Source organism: Bombus vosnesenskii, unplaced genomic scaffold (assembly GCF_011952255.1).
Source record: "Bombus vosnesenskii isolate JDL3184/JDL3185 unplaced genomic scaffold, Bvos_JDL3184-5_v1.1 scf7180000013314, whole genome shotgun sequence".
NCBI classification, from domain to species: Eukaryota; Metazoa; Arthropoda; class Insecta; order Hymenoptera; family Apidae; genus Bombus; species Bombus vosnesenskii.
The window spans coordinates 2,459,999-2,480,022 of NW_022882960.1; the positions used below are offsets into that span (position 1 = coordinate 2,459,999).

A 20,024-nucleotide genomic window follows, 5' to 3' on the forward strand; every position below is an offset into this window, starting at 1 on the left:
TACTGTATTTCTACGACGATACCTGATTTTTTTGTACAGTTTGTACAAATACAATTTCTTACGTCTACCAATACTGTTCTTATTTGTCTTTACATAAATTATGCAGCTTCTTGTTCGTTATCTATTATTTTTTTTCAGCACAAACTTTTTTTTATTTACAAAACCTATGTTCAACGCCAGTGGCGAAGTCCAGGATTGCACGTTTTCCAATTCTGTCGGCTTCCGTTTCTGCAGGCCTCGAGGTTGCTCTTGGTCTTCAGGGTGGGGACGCTTGGCAGTGGCAAGGTCGTTAAATGTGTGCAGGTAGAGGAAACGTCTCTCTAAACTGTTGTGTGCAGAGCGGCTTTCACTTTTGCTACGACCACGTTCGGTAAGTTTCAACTATGAAAACTCGTAGTTTAGCAATCTTTTTATGATAGAGAACTTCTTACAGTAGACTTAATATCTCGACTTAAATTCTATATTGAATTTACGTTGCTGTTTCATCCTTTTCTTTCCACGCGAGCGGTTTCAATCGTTACTGACTCACAGAAAAGTGAAAGTAGATTTTGCAATTACTTACGCTTAGTTTAGTTGAATTAATGACGCGTTAAAGTTAATTAAGCTCTAATTAAATTAATTATGAATATTTTTATCCCTTTGATAACTTCCTGTATCGCGATTTTGTAAACGTCGAAATAGAAGAGTTCAATAAGTAAGTTAAATACATCTTTACTTTTAGTTATTAAGGATGCACTATAAACTCTTTTTAATCGTGTGTACAATAAAAGAAAACGGACAAATGTAATGAGAAAGAACACAAACCTGTTGCGTGTTCGTGAAATAAACGACGAATGAGCGCGCAGATCACAATTGGTCAGTTTTTTATCGATTACGTACACTGATCGAAGGAAAGATAAGTAGAAAACACGTACCATCGCGAACAATCAGAAAACAATAGCGTTTAGATATAAAGTATACGGTTACGTATGTTAATTCGATAGAAGTCGTGTAATCTTCTCATCGATGTAGTATCTGTGTTATCCACCTGGAACAAATTAATTGTATACTTTGATCTATGTAAATCTTTCGATCGATCAAGAATAGAATAGAATGTCTCCCGTTGATTCAAGTACCAAATAAATAAATAAATAAATTTGTGAAATCTTTGCAATTACAAAGTTTTCTAGGACATTAAAATATGAATCAGTTGGTTGCTTCGTATCGCGGCCGTGTCATTAACAATTATTTCAAATAACTTTAATTATATGATTTAGAGCTTTCGTATCTTTTATAGCGACATAGTTTTCACTTTATACTTAGAACATTCTTCGTCATTTCAGCGCTTTGATCGACGTAGAATACAGATCGAAGTATGGCGGTAAACCTTCTTACCTTGTTTACGGTACGTACCTTTACTTCCACTATATCAAGACATTTTAACAATTTATCTTATTATTTCCAATCACTTATTTTAACGAGGTAAAATTATATGAATAAGTGTTTGTCGAGTTATCGAATTTTATGTAATTGTTACTTACATATACTACAAAGTCTCGTCTATTTATGATTCCAGTGTTTTTCTCTTCTAATTTCTTTGGCGTTAAATGGGATGGCTTACGATCCGAACGACAAATCGCTGAAGGATATTCTGTTACCGGAAGGACAATTCGAGGCATTCTACTTGAAAGGGTCGCAGGAGGAAGAACAGAACGCCGTAAGGCCTCCGCATTTACATGGCTCGTTTCATCAGTACAAGAATCCCGCCCTAGTCAGCGCACCGAACAGCGCTGCGTACGGTTTTCGTTTCGATGGAAAGCGCCGTTTCAATTACAATTAAATTAATCTATCGAGATTTGTAATTGAATATAATGCCACACACAGCGTTCCGTGATATGACTCTATTATCTCTCTATTATCATCTAGTTGTATTATGCATTAGAGAGATGCTATTTATTCAACTGCAGCGACCAAGTTTCTCGATTAGATCTCTCCTTCCTTTTTTTCTTTTTTATTCAGGTATATATTACTACATTGTCGAAACAGTGAAAAAAGCGTAAGTTGTTTCGGAGTATGGCTATGTGTACTTTTACGACTAATTGGGAAAAGTTTAACGATAAACTATCTGTGTGCGTAAGAAACATCACCAACTTCGAAGTCAAATTCTTGGAATTACAGCTATACTTTCGATAATTGAAAATAAATTACTCTTCAATTATATCATGTAGAGAAACGACAATATGTATCAAATTCCGTGATCTACGACAATTTACTGAAATGTAGAACGCACGATTTAATTGGAAATAAAAAAACAAAACCTCTGTACATCGCATTAAATTCAATTATGTACTTCGCAATTTTCCAGTTTTCCCTGTCATCGAGACGTTCTGCGGGACATTTTCCAGAGGACCTTTTTTTTTTTTTTGTTTTATTAAAAACAAGAAATTCTCGGACGCGATCCACATTCATTTTCAACAATTCCTTATTATACCAGTTTTTACTATCTGTCGAGCAATCATCTACACGTCGGCGTACCTCTAATAAACCATCTTAACAAGTAATTAACTATTTGTTTTTATCCTTCTCTGTGCGATTCACCATTCGTTATGGTTATGGTATTGCGATACTGGTATTTGTTTACTATTTTCTTAGGACAGGTATGCTGCCGCTTTCATTTCTATCAATCGTCGTTTGAAACAGGTATCTCGGGATGCGTGAGCGAGTACTTGAAAGTTTGGCTTTTTATCATTACCATTTCTAAATAACAAACGAATAATACGTTACTTAAATAGAAATACGCGCTTACGTTCGTTCGTCCAATTGAAAATATCTTACACAGGGAAATTCACTTTCATTGAAATACTCTGTTCAGTGGTGGAATTTGAGAGAATGCAATGAAATAATTTATAATTTATGAGCACACCGCCGCTTTATATATATATAAATGAAAAAGAAAAGCAATTTATTATCGTCGTTAACTATAGTGCGTCTGTTCACGGTTCTTTCGCGAAACTACTGTTCGCGATTCCGTACTACCTTACCTTTTGTGAAACAGGGATTCTTTCGTCAATTTATTTTTTCGTTGTAACTGTAAAATAGTACGTTCGATATTTTTCTCACGGAAATTACAAGGCGATTTCAAAACAATTTTTTATCCTTAGCATTCCTGACGACCTTGTTCTTTATGAGGCAGAGATCTTTCTTTTAATTTGCATTTTTCTTTTTTTTTCATAAGCAAATCCTCATTTTGCCACTTTATTTTTCACGGAAACGGAGATCTTTCCCTATTTAATAAGACACACAAATTTAAAAGTAACCAAATCTAAATTTCGTAAACGCTTCGTGGTTCGAAAAATTTATTAATTATCATCGCGCGTGTCTTATGGTTGCAAAGTGGTAGCGTGTGATGCGCACCAATTCCTGGTGAGTCGGCACGAAACAGGTAGGATTTGTTGTACACTTGTATTTTTTTCTCGTTGTTTTTCTTTCATTCAAGAGAAAATCACTGGCTTTAATACCACGCACATACGCAAAACAATGTTGTCAGATCCAGTTTAGCGCTGGCGTACAAGCGGGTCCGGGGAGGCTTTAAAAGACGTTGCCGATGGACAGACGTCCCCATACTAGGATCGGTGAAGTGATCTAGTGGGACGTGGTATACCATCAACGACATGAAGATCGCACGTGTGATTACGGTGAGTGGATCGATGCGCGTTATGTACAACATGAAGATGACGGTGCTGCGATTATTTCGATTTTTTCCAAAGGAATCAATAAAAATACGATCAATGAAAAATTAGTGGAAGATAATAGAAAGTGAAAGAATGTTTTTTTTAACTTGGACAAAAATGATCTGTAATATCATTGAGATTTACTTTGAATTCGTTTAACGATATTCGTGATGTGGTTGTGATATGATAGAGTGTACTACTTAAAAATGCAAACTCGTTTTATCAATATCGTCTTATGAAGAAAATATGAAGAAAAGAAATGATTAATGACTAGAAGTATAAAGTTGACGGGTTTTTTATTTTATTTCCATGATTGCAGATCTGCGTCGTATTGATATCGATGTTCCTCGATGCAGAAGCCGTGCGTTCCAAAAGGTACGTTTTCTCTACGAACTGTATCATATACAGGGTGGTTGGTAACTGGTGGTACAAGCGGAAAGGGGGTGATTCTACGCGAAAAAAGAAGTCGAAAATATATAGTATAAAAAAATTTTTTAATTTTTTCTTTTTTTTTTTTAATTTTTCCATCGAGACAACGATCTACAGAGAGATCCGTTATAACGAGACGCGACAAAGTGCACGCGTATCGAGCGAAAATTCAAAGTCGATTTTCTCGAAAACAAAGCCTCAAACGAAAAATTTTTATTCTATATTTTTGACTTTCTTTTTCGCGTAGAATCACCCCCTTGTACCACCAGTTACCAACCACACTGTAGGTAGGTATCAAAACAAATTAAAAAGATAATAACGTAGAAAATTTTATTTGAAATTTAGGCGATCGCAACCAAAGGATCATTTGCCGCAGTCCAAATACCAAAATGGCACCAACACCAACGAAATATTCACTACCTCTCGACCAGAAGCTCCAAGACCAGAAATGACCCGCAACCAACAAACGTTGCATACAAATATTCCCCTAGGTGCAAAGAAGAAGACCCTGACAGTTCGCACAGATCGTTCGAAGCCATCGCGATCACGTGGTGTAAATCGATACAAAGCAAATCGACGTAGAAGGCAGCTTCAACATTCTGGCGCAAAATCCGGCGTTCATACGGGACGATCGTACGACGTCAAGGAGAACTATATCGAAAACCAGCAAATAGAAACTGTGCAAGGACCTGCGGAAGCTTTCGACGAAGGAGCAGTTCGCATCGAGCCCGTATACAGGGTGACGAAGAATAGAAACATATTGGATTCGATCGTGGATATAGTTAAAAAAATAGTCGATCCTCCAAAACCATTGGGTCCCCTCGTTGGACCGTTCAATTTCCCAGGAATAGGTGATAAGGTGTATATACGACTTCTGGAACCATTAAATTCCAATCATCTGATGATACGATTGATAACCCATTTACCGGCTACAGAAATCGAGTCGACGTTTGATAAAAATATTCTTCCACCCACTGAAATAGTAGAACACCCTGAGGTCTCGATAATCAGCCACGAATCACTTCCCCTGTCTAAGGAAGGATTGATCGGCTCGTACGAGCATCATCATAGTGACGTTAATTCGATCTCTTCGGATAGTCTGTTGTCTTCTAGCGACAACGTTGTTCAAGTTTCAAAACCATCGAACGCTCACGTTCAAAACATTGGACGCACGAATGGTTACACTACAGGGAATCGCAACTTTAGGACGTATAAACTGAATTTCAAACATGGGAACGTACACGGTGTCCAGAAACTCGGACATCATAAAAGACAGCCATCTTTGGTTTCACCGTCGAGGAACAATCATGTGAATTCTGTTTTTCCTTTCAAGCTACCTGATCAAGCAAATAAGACGCAAGGTAGTCAGCGAGCAACTGGTTTCCAAGGTTCGGTCGATCACGTGTACCCATACTATCCATCGCTAAACGAATCTAATAACGAACATTCGAAACTGCTGACCATCGATTTCCAGCAATTGCAGACTCCGATAAACGTTTCAGTCTCGGAGCACGCAACTTATAGTAATCCAACCACTTCGTACGACAGGTTTCCAAATGTCGAAACCTTCACGAGTCCGCGAATTCCAACTTCGATCAATCAAGAACGTCAATCGAAGAATAATTCTAAAGGGTCTACCGAAGATGGTCCGATATATAGCATCGAGTTTGCAAGTAAGAACATGAGGTATCTTAATCTGGACGGAAGCGTGGAGCCCGCCATTAAGAATAGCAACGATGAAGGTTTCAAGCCAATGGAGCTGAGCCCTGTTCACTCAAAAGTACCCAGATCCGTCGATCCTCATTGGAAGGTTCGCAAGGGAATAAACGTACGACCGAGCGAAACGATTGAATCATCGACGAGTAAAGCAAATCACGGAGGATTGCAAAAGAGAAGCGTCGGTAACGGTGACGCGTTTTTAGAGACGATTCGGAACTTAAACGACGATAGGATGAATTATTTAAATACACGGCCACGGCCAAGACCGCGAAGAAGTCGACGAAGCCGAAGTGTTGCTCGCAAGAATAATAAAATAAGAATGCGAAGTCTGGTTCCGATGAACAACATGAAAACGGGTAGAAGATAAATAATTCAGCGAGCAGCGTGAAATCCGCGTCGAGAAACGGATCGATGGACAATTTGAAGTCGTTGCAGTTGCTCAGGATTTAACCGTTCTGGAGAAATTCGACGAAGATGTGGAAAATCTGAGCTTTTTTTTTCAATTTGTCTATTTTATACTATATTATCTCAACTGTGATTGCGTTGTCGAGGAAGGAAGAAAAAGCAGATATTTTATTATTTTCAATTTACATATGTACATTTGTTATGCTTCCTTTGGTCAAGTATACTAGGCTAATTTATGATACTCAAGTGTAACTCGAACGAATATATTTTTGTTTGATTAAAATGTTATCGAATAACTAATTTTTCATATCGTTTTGTATTTATTGAAACTCGTTAGTCTTAAGAAACTGCTGCACTGTTTTAGATAATTGGCAAATCGTCTTTTTTTCATAAATATACAGCACGGGATAGATATTAAGGTTGAATTATAAGATTTTTGTTGCTTGCTCCGATTTATTTGGAACGTGAAATTCCTGAAATATTGAACGTGATAAATTAACGTGCTCTGATTATTTTAAACAGTACATCCGTTTAGCGAGTAGAACTTATAAATAGGAAAACGTAGGAAAATTCAAACCATCCTCAAACCAAAAGAAACGATCGTTCTAAGAGATTTTCGAGGCTATAAAATCGTACAAAAATTGTAATAATTCACACGTGTTTCACGCGTTATCCCTTATCCCGTAGTTCTTATCTTAATTTCCATCGTTGCGTTGATTATTTCACGAACAATTACACGCAACATAAAAGTAAATATTCTGTTTTGTTTCTTTCACTTTCCATCTTACGAACAATTTTCACTTTTAATTGGCGAGCTGCACATGTAAATTAATTGAACGCGTTGAAAAGCTTTTCCAACAGTCTTAATAGCGTATTCTTTCACGGTGTAGCCACGGTTGCATTCAATTCAAATAATTTATGCGTGACCTGTTCGAAAGCGAGACTGTTTTTGCCTAATTCATGGTCATGCTGGAACGATGAATCGCTATTATAGATTACTTAAAATCACTTTCTTCGTACGTTGATCCTCGATTATTTTATACAAATATATTTTCGATATATCGTAATAATCTTTGCTCGCGAGAAGCTAGAAAAACGAAAGTAGTGCATTAATTACCTAAGACACCTAATCGCTACATCGGCACGCGATACACATTGTGATAGACGCTACGTCTGTGTCGTGACTCGTTACGTTCGAAAGCAAAGTCCAAAACGAGATAAGATTAATGTGCTTACGCAAAATTATCGCGAGAAACATTCGATTAAGTACATTAATCGTTTAGCTCGTATACATAATTAATGCGATGACGCGCCGTTCTCGCGCGTTTCTCCATTCACGTCAAGCGTGTAATGTCTACATTTTCCTTCCTTTATGTATATTTTCAGTTTACCGTGTCCATTTATCTACATCGTTCATCTATTTTCAAATATTTTGGACGCAATCAAATTCCTCTCAGTTAATGGAGAAATTTCGAAGCGTTAGAATCACGAAATGACGATTCGTTTGAGAACGTAATAAAAATGCTATAAAAATATAACGGTTATTCAGGCTCGAGATAATTACAATTAATAACATTATATGTATGTTCTTACGTGTTTCCTTTCCATTCTTATTAACGATCTTTGCTCGTTAACTGGACGTGCGTGCAGTACGAGTCGAACAGTTGATTCTCGGTTGGGTGCGGCCGGAGGAAGTGCAGTAGATTCCGCTGTTTCCTAGATGCGGTCAGTTCTTCCATCACTTCTGAGCGGTTAGAAACTCTCTGATCACCCGCAGAGGTTTTTTTGCTTGGAGACGAGTAGTTATTTGGTTTCTTGGAAGCAATTATTGCCGCGTTTCGTGACGTGTGATTCTTCAGTGATTCGATATTTGAATAGAGACGCTAATAAGATTCAAATGGTAATATAGTTGTTGCCTATTAGTTTCTAGAAAAGAACGACTTTATTGCACTGTAATATTCTCTAGTAAAAAAGAAAATTATTATAATTGCTTTTATCTGTAACTTTTTTAATTAAATTGCACTTCGTTGAAGATAATAATAGCGTCATACTGCAGTTTGTCATACAGATAAGTTTCTCCTAATCCACATCTTCTCATCCTCTAACATACAATTAAAAAATCTTTCTTAAATTCAGTCAAATTCTAATCTAATCGTTTCAATTACAAAGTGCGTGCAACAGGTTTGCTGACAAAACAACACGAATAAAGTCTGTAATTAAAATTAATTTTAGTAAGAAATTGCAGCGATCATAGCTCGTTCAACATAATTACAAGAATTCCAAACACCGTGATGCGTATCGCGTGCCAAACGCAGACCTGTTGATTCTTTGGAATAGCAACCAGTTACATGGCTGGCTCGCATGATAACAAGTGTAAACAGCGATGTCTTGTTTAGTGAAAAGCAAAGAAATGAAAAGATAGACGTTAGAACACGATGGCTGGGATCCCTGCACGTTGGGCGGAGTTTCTCGCTACATTTTATGCTTCGACTGATTCGCCTCGCTAATTTCAGCTGCATGTATATAAACGTTAGATTTGTTACGATCACGAGCAGAAAGTGTTTGCTTCTCAAAGCGTCTTCGAAGCGAGCGGTATAAAGTGACGAGTTTTCTCAGAATGAGAGCAAAGCTTTTGGTACGGAAAGGCATCATTTTGTTTTCGTAGTTTCATTTTTTTAAAGGAACTGAGCCAGAAGTTACACCGATTAACTCTATCAAGTTCAATCATTTAGTTTCGGAGAAGATAAACACTGATCGTTTGTAAACTTTGGGAAATTTGTAAAAAATGAAATTAATTAATTTCACCGTTGAATGGTTCGGGTTAAGTTTCGATTCGCGAAGGATTTCATTTGTAAAATTTGTATCCTTTTGTTTTAGTATGCCGTTGCTTTACTGGTTTTGTTGGTGTCGCTGCAACAACCAGCTGAGCCGTGAGTATTTGAATTAACATTATTTTATTAAGTGCAGTTATATCGACAGGACGTATAGTAATTCTTCTATGTTTTCGTGTAATAGGAAAAAGGTGATCATCCATATCCCCTATCGAATAAAGAACATAAAGCACACGCATACGATCTACAAAGTCGTGCCGCATTATCACGAAGATACGAAGGAGGATATAGAAGAAGACGATAAACATTATTAGAAATAAGAGGATAATATAATATATAATATAATACAAATAGATGTAAATTACAACCCAACGAGTAGTTAATAGAGCCTACAAGTCATGTTCAAACAGTATTCTATGTGTAACGAGTTTATTTAAATACGAAGTTAAGCTGGGAACAAATTTTGTAAATTTGCACGTTAAAAGCTCGCAAATTTCTTTGTACACAATAAGAGAAAATATACAAAGAATTAGAAACTAAATATTCGAAGAAGATAAGGTCACTTTTTATGTCAACAAAGGAAAGATGTTGAAGAATTCATAATAGGATAAAGAATTTATGAGGAATCAATAAAGAAGTTTATTTCCAAAAACATATTTCTTCGCTATTTCTTTCGTTAATGTATATCTGTCATAAATAACTAATAAATAAGGAAAAAGATAAAGAAGCGACCGCGGTGCAATCACAGGCATCAGCGACCGCGTTTCTTAAGCAACAACGGATTACCGGCGCGGCAATGAACTTCCACGGTCACGTTTTTCCAGGGCGTGTCATTCGAAGCGGATTGGCAGACGGAGCATATCTCAACTAGACGGCGAAAGTGCTCGATGGTCCGTGAAATTTCGATGACAATTTTGCGGTTCCACTGTACTCGTTACGATAGAGGGTGGGATATAAAAGAGGAGCATTCTCTACGACGTCAAACGATGTTGAAACGTTGATCCTGACGTTCGACGCTTATCCTCTTTGATAGAAACCATGGTAATGAAAGAATTAGTGATTACAGTGGTGTTGTATATAGAACGCTGTGCAAATATTTGGTGTTAGAATTTTGAAAATTTTTGATAAAATTGCCGCCGAATTTTATAGTTCTGTAATTGCTTCTTTCGAATAACGTGTCACCGTGTCGAATACTATCGTTCATTTTATTCTATATTCTATTTTTCAAATATATATTCTATATTCTATATTCCAAATATCCTATGTTTTAAATATTCTTTATTCCACAAAAGAAGATTTACATAATTCACATAACAGGACTGCAATTTTTACGTCTTAGTAACGTTATTAGCCGTTTCTTCTTTCTCCAGCAGATCTTCAAATACCTATGCCTTCTTCTACTAAACCAAATCGCGATCTACGGAGTATCCTCCAAGCAGTAAGTAACTATGAAAACTGCAGCAAAAGATTTATTAAGATCGTTGAATGTTCGAGATCGAACAGTCGCACCGTCAGCGTACCCCGCTTTCTCTGACGAAAACGAGCGTCTGTTCACGAGGCTTGCACTCTCGTTTTCACAGCAGTCGCGCTCATTCCCTTTCGCTTATTTGCAGTGTACACCTGAAGATTCTCGTGCCAGATCTGATCAACCACCACACGCACACGAGGACCGTTCTCTTCCATGTTCACGTGCCAACGCCGAAGAAGCCGAAAACTCACAAGAATCACAGGACTCACCACGCGAGTTGGAGTTCGTGGAAGTACGGGCGTCATCACGATTTGAAGGACGAGCACGAGGAGGAACTTGACCACGAGAACCATCACGAGGATCACGAGGAAGAGAAATTGAACGAGAAATGGCCGAAGAATCACAAACGAGACAGACAAAAGTATTTTCCTGTGTACGACCATCACAAAGACTCTTATCATCCGCCGTCTTACGTGGAAGATAACGACTTGAAGGATCATGGCGAAGATACTTACGCGGTTCACGAGGACGTGAATGATACACCCCCAAATACCGAGTCTCTTAGTTATAATTACGAAGAGGGGTACAAAAAGGGTTTAGAAATGGTAACTGGACACGTTCGATCTGGTCAGATGCACAAGTTTCACGACGATCAACACGAAGAACAGGGTGATATCGAGAACGATGGGTTTAAAGAGGAGTTCGAAACCAAAACGGACGCTGGGAGATATTTGGTAGATGATGTAGAATACGAGAATACTAGGGATAAACGCGATCATCGTCGAAGATCTAGGAAAAGGATCCATAAAACACCAACGAATTCCAGTCGAGGAACGAAAAACGATAGTAAAACGTAGAACGTTGGAACGGTATTAAATGTGTAGACGCATGTATGTGTAATGTGATTTTGTAGATACGTGGTTTCTGGATGTTTGTTCTAATTTCTGTTTGTAAGTTTTGGTCGTTGTATAGTTGTAATAAATAATAAGTAAGACAGGAAATAAAAAGGTGGCGATGTTTCAGGTACACACGCAATTTAATTAACTTTCTCGCGACGTAACTATACATAGATCATTCGTGCCGCGGTAGACAATAGATAAAACAATATTACAAACAAATAAACGAGTAACAAATATTTACATTAACATTACGAACGATGTGACAACAGATTAATGAGAGACTAGGACGAGAGGTAAGGGGGCAGGGCGATAAAGTGTCGATCAGCATTCCCCGAAGAACACCAGTCAAGAAACAAAAATAACAGTAATAAAAGACATAAAATCTTTCGGAAGAAATATCTATCTCTTCAGAACTATCTCCCTTAAACGTGAAGAGGTGAAAGTGTCGTGCGATGGGGGGATGCTTGATGGTTTTTTGAAGCGCGGTGACTCGACTTCTTCGATATTCCATACTTTCTAACAGAAGCTTCTCGAAAACAGAAGCTTCTTTTCTAATCGAACATATTCCACGTTTCAGAAAATTATAAACACGTCACCGGTATCCGGTAACTGACTAAAGCTTCAAAAGACTTAACAAATTGATTTTCTTCTTCTCGCAAATGAGATAAAATAAAAGAACCTAACCAAGTACCAAATAAAATAAAATTCGAGTCGAAAGCGCGTTTCGAACAACCAATCGAACTTTTCCAAAGAAAACTACCGTATTCCTCCCAAAATTAGCGCGGGCCACTGGTTAATGGCCGCCCCAGTCTTCGTGACCTCCACCACTGAGACCACCTCCTCCGTATCCACCTCCGAGACTTCCTCCATGGCCGCCACCGAATCCACCGCCACCGTATCCTCCGCCAATGTCGCCACCGCTATATTCGATGTGGCCACCACCTCCACCGCCTCCACCACCGCCACCGCTGCTGTATTCGATGTGGCCGCCGCCGAAGTCGCCACCACCGCCCAAATCGTGGCCGCCTCCGATATCACCACCGTAACCACCACCGCCGCCGTGACCTCCCAAATCTATCGGATGACCCACGGTGTAGCCTAGAACTTCGTACTTGTCACCACCTCCACCGCCATGGTGGATGTGTTTCGTGATGGTGTGCGTGTGATGAATCGTCTTGATCTTGTAGGGCACGTGAATTACCACATGGTCGCTGAAAATGTTTTTAGGATGATTAGATTTGTATCGTTTCGTCTGTTCGTATTCTTTTTCATGACAAATTTTAACGAAAGCGATGATGGTTTTCCATTCTTAATAGTGGCTTCAAAAGAATTATTTGGCAGTATCGTTTAAATGACTAAGATTTATATTCTTTCAGTAGAAATGGTGGATCTTTATGGAAAGCGACGTCGGTTTCCAATTTCTTGACCCTGATGGTTCCAGGAAGATTCTTTAAACTGATGGTTAAAGCGATGTTATTAAAAGTCCATTAAGGAGAATTTCAGAGTCTGCTCGTGTCATGGAATCAAGAAAATGGTTAGTTTCTACGAACTAGTCCGAGTGATTCGGTAAAAATGAACGGTTCCAGTACGACGAACATCACGGACGCGTTCATTCTTTGTCTTTGTTATTCTTAATTAAGACCATTTACCAAAGTCAAATGTAAAATACGTTTTAATCAGTTATACCGTAATTTTACAAAAACAAGTAAATATCGAAATATTTGTTCAGAAACTAGCTACTATTCAATTAGTCTCAGTCGCAGACTGCTAATTCGAATGTCGCCTCGATACGGACGATTATGCGTGTAATAGCTCGGAAACATCGGCTTCCTGAGTCGTTCAATGGGCAAGAATGAATTCGTTCGACCAGTCTCTTTTACGTTCGATAATTCTCGAGGAAAATTGACCGTCGATAAGCAAAGAACCGTGGAGAAAGTCGATACGCGTGGGTCGAGTCACGGTTCGTTAAACGTATTCCAATTTATAGTGATTTACAGACGCATGTATTTCCGCGTGACTATAGAACGATCCAACATTCGTGTACGCTATTTTCTACAGGGATAAAGCAAACTTACTGTCCACCGTGCTGTCCTCCTGCTGAAGCCAAGTGGAGTAACGAGGCAACCACAAAGACGGCCTGCAAAGAGAGACAATTCAATTAGTATCAGCGTCTTAGAATGCTACTACAAACATGCAAAGTTTTCAAGAGTTTCGAAATCGAGAGAAATTTCAGTGAATTCAGGTTGTTGCAAACGTCTTTCTGCAGTGTTACTATATGAAATGACGATATTTGCATATAGAAACTCGATTGCGTGAAATTTGTCTAAAGCGATTTTGTAATTTCCAATGTGTCAAGTTGTTGGAACTTCTAATTGACAATTACCATATATAACAGTAATTCTCTCAAACTGAACTGAATACTATCGGGAGAATTTTCTCGCTTGTCTATCGATAATATTAAGAAGATATTTTCTCCGATGCAACGTGAGTGTATCAAAATGCAAGATTAACAATCGACGATATTGACCGTGAAAATTGCTATGCACATGTGGATAATTCAGAAAAGCTTAGATTAGGATAAATTTAGCAAAAATTCTCTACTACCAAGAATTCTTCTATGGTAGAGAAACTTCTAAAAAAAAAAAAAAAAAAAAAAAAAACAAAGTACTATTCGTTACTATCCAAATCGAGAAAAGGGCACAAGATTCTAACGATACTGAAGATCCATCCTACGGGTGAACTTACCGCGAGCTTGATCATCGTGTTGCGCCCTCGAGCTCCTGTTTCGTTTGTTTAACCGTAAAATAATCAGCTCTGGAGTATAAGCAGAGGAAGAAGTATCAAGTAGACAACGCTCGACGAAGGCTACAGGAGCCAACTACCGGTTCCTTCCTTGCGATACAGTTGGCGGTTTCAACCGCGGTTTTGATCTGCTGTTGGTCGTGCACACGCTCGCTGCTTTTATACATGTACGTGATTGGAGTTGGATAAGAATGAAAGGGAATCTTTCGCAGCCGTAAAGCCGGTGCACGTGAAAGGTGCCGGCTAATAGAGAAGCCGTGGCAAAAAGCGGAGGACCAGAGCAGCCCCTCCACCTGCTAGCTTACCCTTCACCTCGATCTCATCGTTTTGTTCGTTTCCTCTTTTTCATAGTAGAGTTACACGTTCCGATCCGTTCCGATCTGTTCCAATCTGCTCCTCTCCTCTCTTCTCCTCGCTCTCTTCTTCTCTATCGCCACCGTTATATTCTTGTTCTGTGGTCTTTTTAATGAAAGCTGGACTTGGCCGGGTGAACGGCCAAGATCAAGATCAGCGTCGTAATACGAGGTGGGTGCTCTCGCGGTTCGTTTCACTCGTCTCTGGCGTCTGGGAACGACGATATCGACGCCTAGGACGATGTTTCTGTTTGTCACTTTTTACACGCAGTTGCTATTAGACACAATCGCGAGCAGTGGTTACGGATGGTCACGATCAGACGGACGCGCGGTTTGGGTTACGCGAGGAATGTTTTTTTGACGTTTTCCAAGATTCTGTAGAAATCGCTTCTTTAACTTCTTTTTGAATTGGATAACTTTTTTTTTTCAATGTTAGTTTGTGGGATTTTGATGGAGCTTTTGGTAAACTGGAGAAGTTTTCTAGACGAGCTTCGACTGAACTTTGGGGTGCAGTTTGTCGGGTTTCGCTTAGGCGGACTGAAAATCGCAGCGATGTAAGTGAAGATTCTGAGAATTTGATTTCGATCAGGTATTTTAACTTTTAAACCTATCGTTTCTTTAGTTTCGTTGCATATAACGCGATATTATATAACATGGCCCTAGAATCTAGAGCTTTGAATTCTGAGAGGATCTATGTCTTAGAATTTCAAGCTCTTCTTTTCATTTCTTTCGTTTTTTCCAAATTTCGAAGTATTCGAGTTTAGAAGTCCCTTTGATAGGTACATCTATAGTAAAGGTATAGACGCGTGCAGTGAACGCGTTGAACAATGTTGCAGGAAACACCATCGCGTCATCAAAGTGAAACCTGCTTATCGATTTCGTTTTTAACAAATCGAAGGAACGCTGGGTCAACGAACTATCCGTCGTCATAATACAATTGCTTGCGATAATCTTTTGTTGCGATAATCACTGTTGTTCAAGATCGTCTTGAAAGCATCGTCCTATCTCCGGATATCAGTCTGCAATTAATTGCATCTGCTATTAACAACCTAGCTACGTGTCAGTTGTATCAAATTGTATCGAGCTTTTGAAAGTTGGATCAAAGAGCAGTACTTTAACGACTCCGTAAGATCGTTAGGTTTTCGACGTCAGATTTATTCTTTGTTTAATCTTATTCTATACAGCAGTTTAATGCAGTTAATTAGCAGCTTAATTAACGTCAGACCAGACTTCACTTAGACGATACTTTCTATGTATTTGCATAATAAGAATCAAACCTGAAGCTCGCACGTTTAATGTCAAACATTCGAGTGTTCTGCGTTTGGCGAAATAAGATGCAAGCGTTTAACGTTTCATTTAAAGTTGAATTTTCATAGGCGACTATTTGGCCGGTAGAACGACTAATGAAAGACATCCGATTCTTTCCCGTTCTTTATCCTCCTGTCAACGTATAAAACGTGGCGCGTGTTCAAGAACACATTGCGTGGCTTAGCTGGTTAAGTTGATGAAAGACGTGTCATCGTAAATTATCGAGTAGGAGCTGTGACGCCTTTCGAAATATTACGTGTACACGTCTCGCGTCGTAGTGTTATTACGGTGGCAATTTAGCTGGTATTCGTTGTAATATATTGTAAACTTGATCTTAAACTTGATCCTGTGAGATGATGTCTATCGCGTGAATAACTTTGAGGCAAGAATATACAGCTAGCGTGACTAATATAGCGAGCTCGTATAGACAGCATGATCCTTTATTAAATTCTAAGTGCTACTTAAATTTGTTCACTTCTAAATTCCACAATTCGGTTAACGAAACAAACTATTTATTAATCAATGTCTAACGATATACAGAATCTCTCATTAAATTCTAATTGCTTAAATGTACTGCCAATATGCTGCCATTAATTCTCTTCCATCGTTTCAAGAATTCGATAGAATTCTATCTATCGACAATGTGATCTAAACTAAAATCTATACTGTATACCGAGATTGAAAGGTAAATGCATCGTAGACAGGAGAAAAGAATCTCCTTCCCCGAACTACTCGTGATTTCTATTCTCTGCGATGGCATCGTTTCACCAGAATCGAGGTGTACCCTTTCACGAAACCGATCCGTTCAATCGTCCAAGAGGATCCAGGGGGAAGATCCATAGAAATCGTGGCCGTAAGACGATCCATAGTTCTAGGATCGTGTGTACCGTACGCCAGACTATAGGAGAAAGGGAAACCGATCGCCTCGCCTTGTAAAACGTCCATACTCGGCTGGACCGAATTGCGCGTGCATTCCAACGATAGACCGGGCGAAAACAAAAACGAGCAACGCGTTACCCTTTTTTAACGCGGATCGCGAAACCGTGACAGTGAACTCTCTACTCGAGGAATTTCATTCTAGCCAGGTGAGTTAGGCATGGGCGTGAATATGGGTCCGATACGATCGGTGATATCTCGATGGCTGACAGAGATTTTACAAATGACGAAAGATGGTGGAAAATAGTGTTCAGTGTATTTGAGGGAACAGGGGTTTGTTTATGAAGCATTGGCAGCAAAATCGTAATTTTTTGTTTGTTTGCATGGGAAGTTTCAAAAAAGTTTCCGACTATAACGTCTTTACCTGACTATGACCATAAGAACTATTGTATTATACAATGTAAAATTGTTCGTTTTAAGTAGCTTGTGTGTCAGAAAAACAGAGAAAGTGTGAAGTGTAATTTGAGAACTTCGTGAGCAGAATAATAATAAATAATGATAGTACAAAGAAGAAAATTATAGCGGTACAAGGAATGATCACGAACCAAAATCCACAAAATGATTTCCGGATGAAACGATTACTCAATGTTTACTCGGATTTTGTTTTCGTTTCCTCTTTATAAATATAGTCAAGTACATTAAGAATCAGCGTGCAAGTCGTAGACCTTCAGATTTCAATAAATTATCAATTAAAAATCGACGACAAGCTAGAACAAGTTTCGAAAACGAAAAGCCTGCGAATCAAGTAGAGCATTGTAAGAAAGTCAATTTTGATATAAATATCAAACAAAATAGACACCCTAATTTTACTACCAGCAACTAAGAAATAAAAAAGAAATATTTTGCAAGGAAATTACCACGCAATCGGTAGGTAATTTAGAATAAAAAATCTACCAATTATATGCCAATTGTCCAGTGACAAAACTTCCTTCAGCGTTTCACAGAGTTTAGATTCTACTTTATTCATCATTTCCTTGTTTCCTCCCTGTTCCGTTTTTCTTGACGTAATAAACCGTAATTAAGCATAAAATTCAAGCGAAACCTCCAAGTAATAATACGCTTGTCATACCACACCGTGTGAAACCAGGAAGTTGTTCCCCCTCTGACTCACAGTGAGCTCTTTAAGCAGCGTTGTTACTTTTATTGGATTTCTAATAACTCTGTCCGAGTCGATCGTTCGTCGAGACCGATAGAAAGCGATAGTATCGGCCTCGAGGACCTTGATCTTCGTTCGATCGTTAAGCGGTCATCCGCGAAGCGATAAAATATTTCGCCCGATGGAATTCACCAAGATCGATCGCAATTTCGCGTTCCACGCTACCACGATCCTTAAAGTATTTGTGGAAGGATCGCGCCTGTATTTGTAGGTATGTATATTTTATAGCGCAACGATTTCTTAGATTTCTTAGATTTCTCTGTTGCAAACAGCGTTACTCTCACCGCGAAATTTATATCTAGCTATGGAGTAACTTTGGAACGAAGAATTCTAGCGGATGATTCTCCACTTTCGTGCTTGTTAAAGTGCGATCGCGTACGATCAAATGCAATTTATTTTCTTTTTCTTTGTATTTTTATAATTGAAGTCGTTGAACTCGTACGGCGAATAGTGTTGTTCGATTGGTTTAATATAAGCGCGGAAGAAAGCTTTCTTTTCTTTATAAATTCCTCGAGCGCCCTTCGAGTGATCCCAAAAGTAAGATTCTATGGAATAGAATTACTTTTCACGCTAAACTGTTTTTTGTTTTAATTTGCCCAAGTAAAAATGAAGTAATAAACATTGCGAAATCTTGCAATCAGACTTTCAGTATTTATTTTCGAGATTTTACCCAAGCTCGGGATAGTCGTGTTAGAATAACGTCGTGGGGGATGATTAGAAAGCGATCGTTACAGCTTCTAAACGGAGATTACTTATCCGTAGGATTTCACCGTTACCGCATTATCTACGAATGATAAGCACGCGTAAATCTTGTTATACACTTTTTCAAACTTTAGTTATATCTAACAGATGTTAACTAATTGTCAAGAATTACTTTCCATCATCTTTCACTCTCAACGAATTTGTTTTTGAATTTCATAGTACGTATAATAGGACGCAGTATGAATTAGATTACAAGTTGATACACGTTTTTCCTTGTGAAACATATGATCATGATTTCATCGATTTTTCAAGATGGTTGGAAATGTTTGATCGAAAACGACCATCTACGAGGCTGAACTTTCCACGTGATCGCTTTCACTCGTTTATCTATTTTCCTGTTAAATATAACTGAAAAATCTTGTGCAAATTTTGAAAATCTGAGTGACAAATAATTGGAAAGGATAGACGTCTGTTTTCTCTTAAAAGCCTGAAAGTAACAAAGCTGAAAGGTATATAACGCGATATAAAAAGGCAAATAAATTAAGTGAAAAGTTTTCTAATGGAGACGCGAAGGAAGGAACGCACGAGCGACTGATGATATTTCATCCATCACGAGTCAGTGTCGGACGCTCTGCGAACGTAGCAGATTTCTTTTTTTTATTCTCCTCCTCGCTTTGACTAGCATAGGGATGAACTGCTCTAATATATCGTCTAAAGTGCGAGGACGAGTGTCCTCCGTTTGAAACACGATAGGGATATCGAACGCACACGACGAGTACAGTTTCACAATGGAATTTGAGTAATTCGAGAAACTTTATTCTTAAACAAATTTTAATCAAACTAGCAATAACGGAGAAAAGAAAGTTCAAGGTATACGCGATTCGAAAAGCATCATAATTTTATAAGATAAAATATCAATTCTATAGCGTCAAATGTACCAATCCAATAAGAGTGGCAATGCTAAACTTTCTTTTGTCTATCACTGTAAGTTCAAGGCTATCCAGCTAACCTGATCCAAGCTTCCCACGATCCTATACCTACGTTTCCCTCGCCACGACCCTGAATCAACAGACGTATTCTCACATTCGCTCCGCAAGTGCGTGTTATTCTCGAAAATGTGGAACGACAGTCTCGTTCTTGTTGGTCGCGTTTTGGAAAGCACGTCGGTATCGATGGGGCGCGGTCGCATGACTTAACACTCGTGGAGTCGCGTTTTACTCGCGTCTTAGGCCGCGGTGCGCCGGGTGAACGCCTAGGAGAGAAGAAAGTGTCGATTTCCCCCGAAAGAAAAATACCCCCTCGTCGG

General features: G+C 38.7%; 5 protein-coding genes across 7 annotated transcripts; 4 read left to right on the forward strand and 1 right to left on the reverse strand.

Annotated features, from left to right (window-relative positions):
• Window positions 1-223: 223 nt before the first annotated feature.
• On the forward strand, window positions 224-2,289 carry LOC117235029. Its single transcript, XM_033496672.1, has 3 exons — window positions 224-370; window positions 1,323-1,384; window positions 1,556-2,289. The coding sequence occupies exons 2-3, from the start codon at window positions 1,355-1,357 to the stop codon at window positions 1,817-1,819; spliced, it is 294 nt and encodes a 97-aa protein (XP_033352563.1). The 5' UTR covers window positions 224-370; window positions 1,323-1,354; the 3' UTR covers window positions 1,820-2,289.
• Window positions 2,290-3,570: 1,281 nt separating this feature from the next.
• Window positions 3,571-6,371, forward strand: LOC117235025. Its single transcript, XM_033496667.1, has 3 exons — window positions 3,571-3,674; window positions 4,030-4,085; window positions 4,485-6,371. Exons 1-3 carry the CDS (start codon window positions 3,651-3,653, stop codon window positions 6,223-6,225), a joined length of 1,821 nt encoding a protein of 606 aa, XP_033352558.1. The 5' UTR covers window positions 3,571-3,650; the 3' UTR covers window positions 6,226-6,371.
• A 1,667-nt stretch (window positions 6,372-8,038) lies between these two features.
• LOC117235030 lies at window positions 8,039-9,746 on the forward strand. Of its 2 annotated transcripts, none has more exons than XM_033496675.1 (3): window positions 8,039-8,163; window positions 9,141-9,193; window positions 9,279-9,746. In XM_033496675.1, exons 1-3 carry the CDS (start codon window positions 8,161-8,163, stop codon window positions 9,406-9,408), a joined length of 186 nt encoding a protein of 61 aa, XP_033352566.1. In that variant the 5' UTR covers window positions 8,039-8,160; the 3' UTR covers window positions 9,409-9,746. The 2 variants fall into 2 exon arrangements, with proteins under 2 accessions (XP_033352566.1, XP_033352565.1); XM_033496674.1 differs by lacking the exon at window positions 8,039-8,163 and adding an exon at window positions 8,491-8,898.
• Window positions 9,747-9,834: 88 nt separating this feature from the next.
• On the forward strand, window positions 9,835-11,987 carry LOC117235028. 2 transcript variants are annotated; one of them, XM_033496670.1, is made up of 3 exons: window positions 9,835-10,135; window positions 10,465-10,532; window positions 10,708-11,987. In XM_033496670.1, the coding sequence occupies exons 1-3, from the start codon at window positions 10,133-10,135 to the stop codon at window positions 11,417-11,419; spliced, it is 783 nt and encodes a 260-aa protein (XP_033352561.1). In that variant the 5' UTR covers window positions 9,835-10,132; the 3' UTR covers window positions 11,420-11,987. The 2 variants fall into 2 exon arrangements, with proteins under 2 accessions (XP_033352561.1, XP_033352562.1); XM_033496671.1 differs by having other exon boundaries at window positions 9,837-10,135; window positions 10,468-10,532.
• Window positions 11,988-12,160: 173 nt separating this feature from the next.
• On the reverse strand, window positions 12,161-14,493 carry LOC117235172 (glycine-rich protein 23-like). Its single transcript, XM_033496953.1, has 3 exons — window positions 14,207-14,493; window positions 13,537-13,598; window positions 12,161-12,672 (listed from the first exon to the last, which is right to left on the reverse strand). Exons 1-3 carry the CDS (start codon window positions 14,219-14,221, stop codon window positions 12,255-12,257), a joined length of 495 nt encoding a protein of 164 aa, XP_033352844.1. The 5' UTR covers window positions 14,222-14,493; the 3' UTR covers window positions 12,161-12,254.
• Between the last annotated feature and the right edge of the window lie 5,531 nt (window positions 14,494-20,024).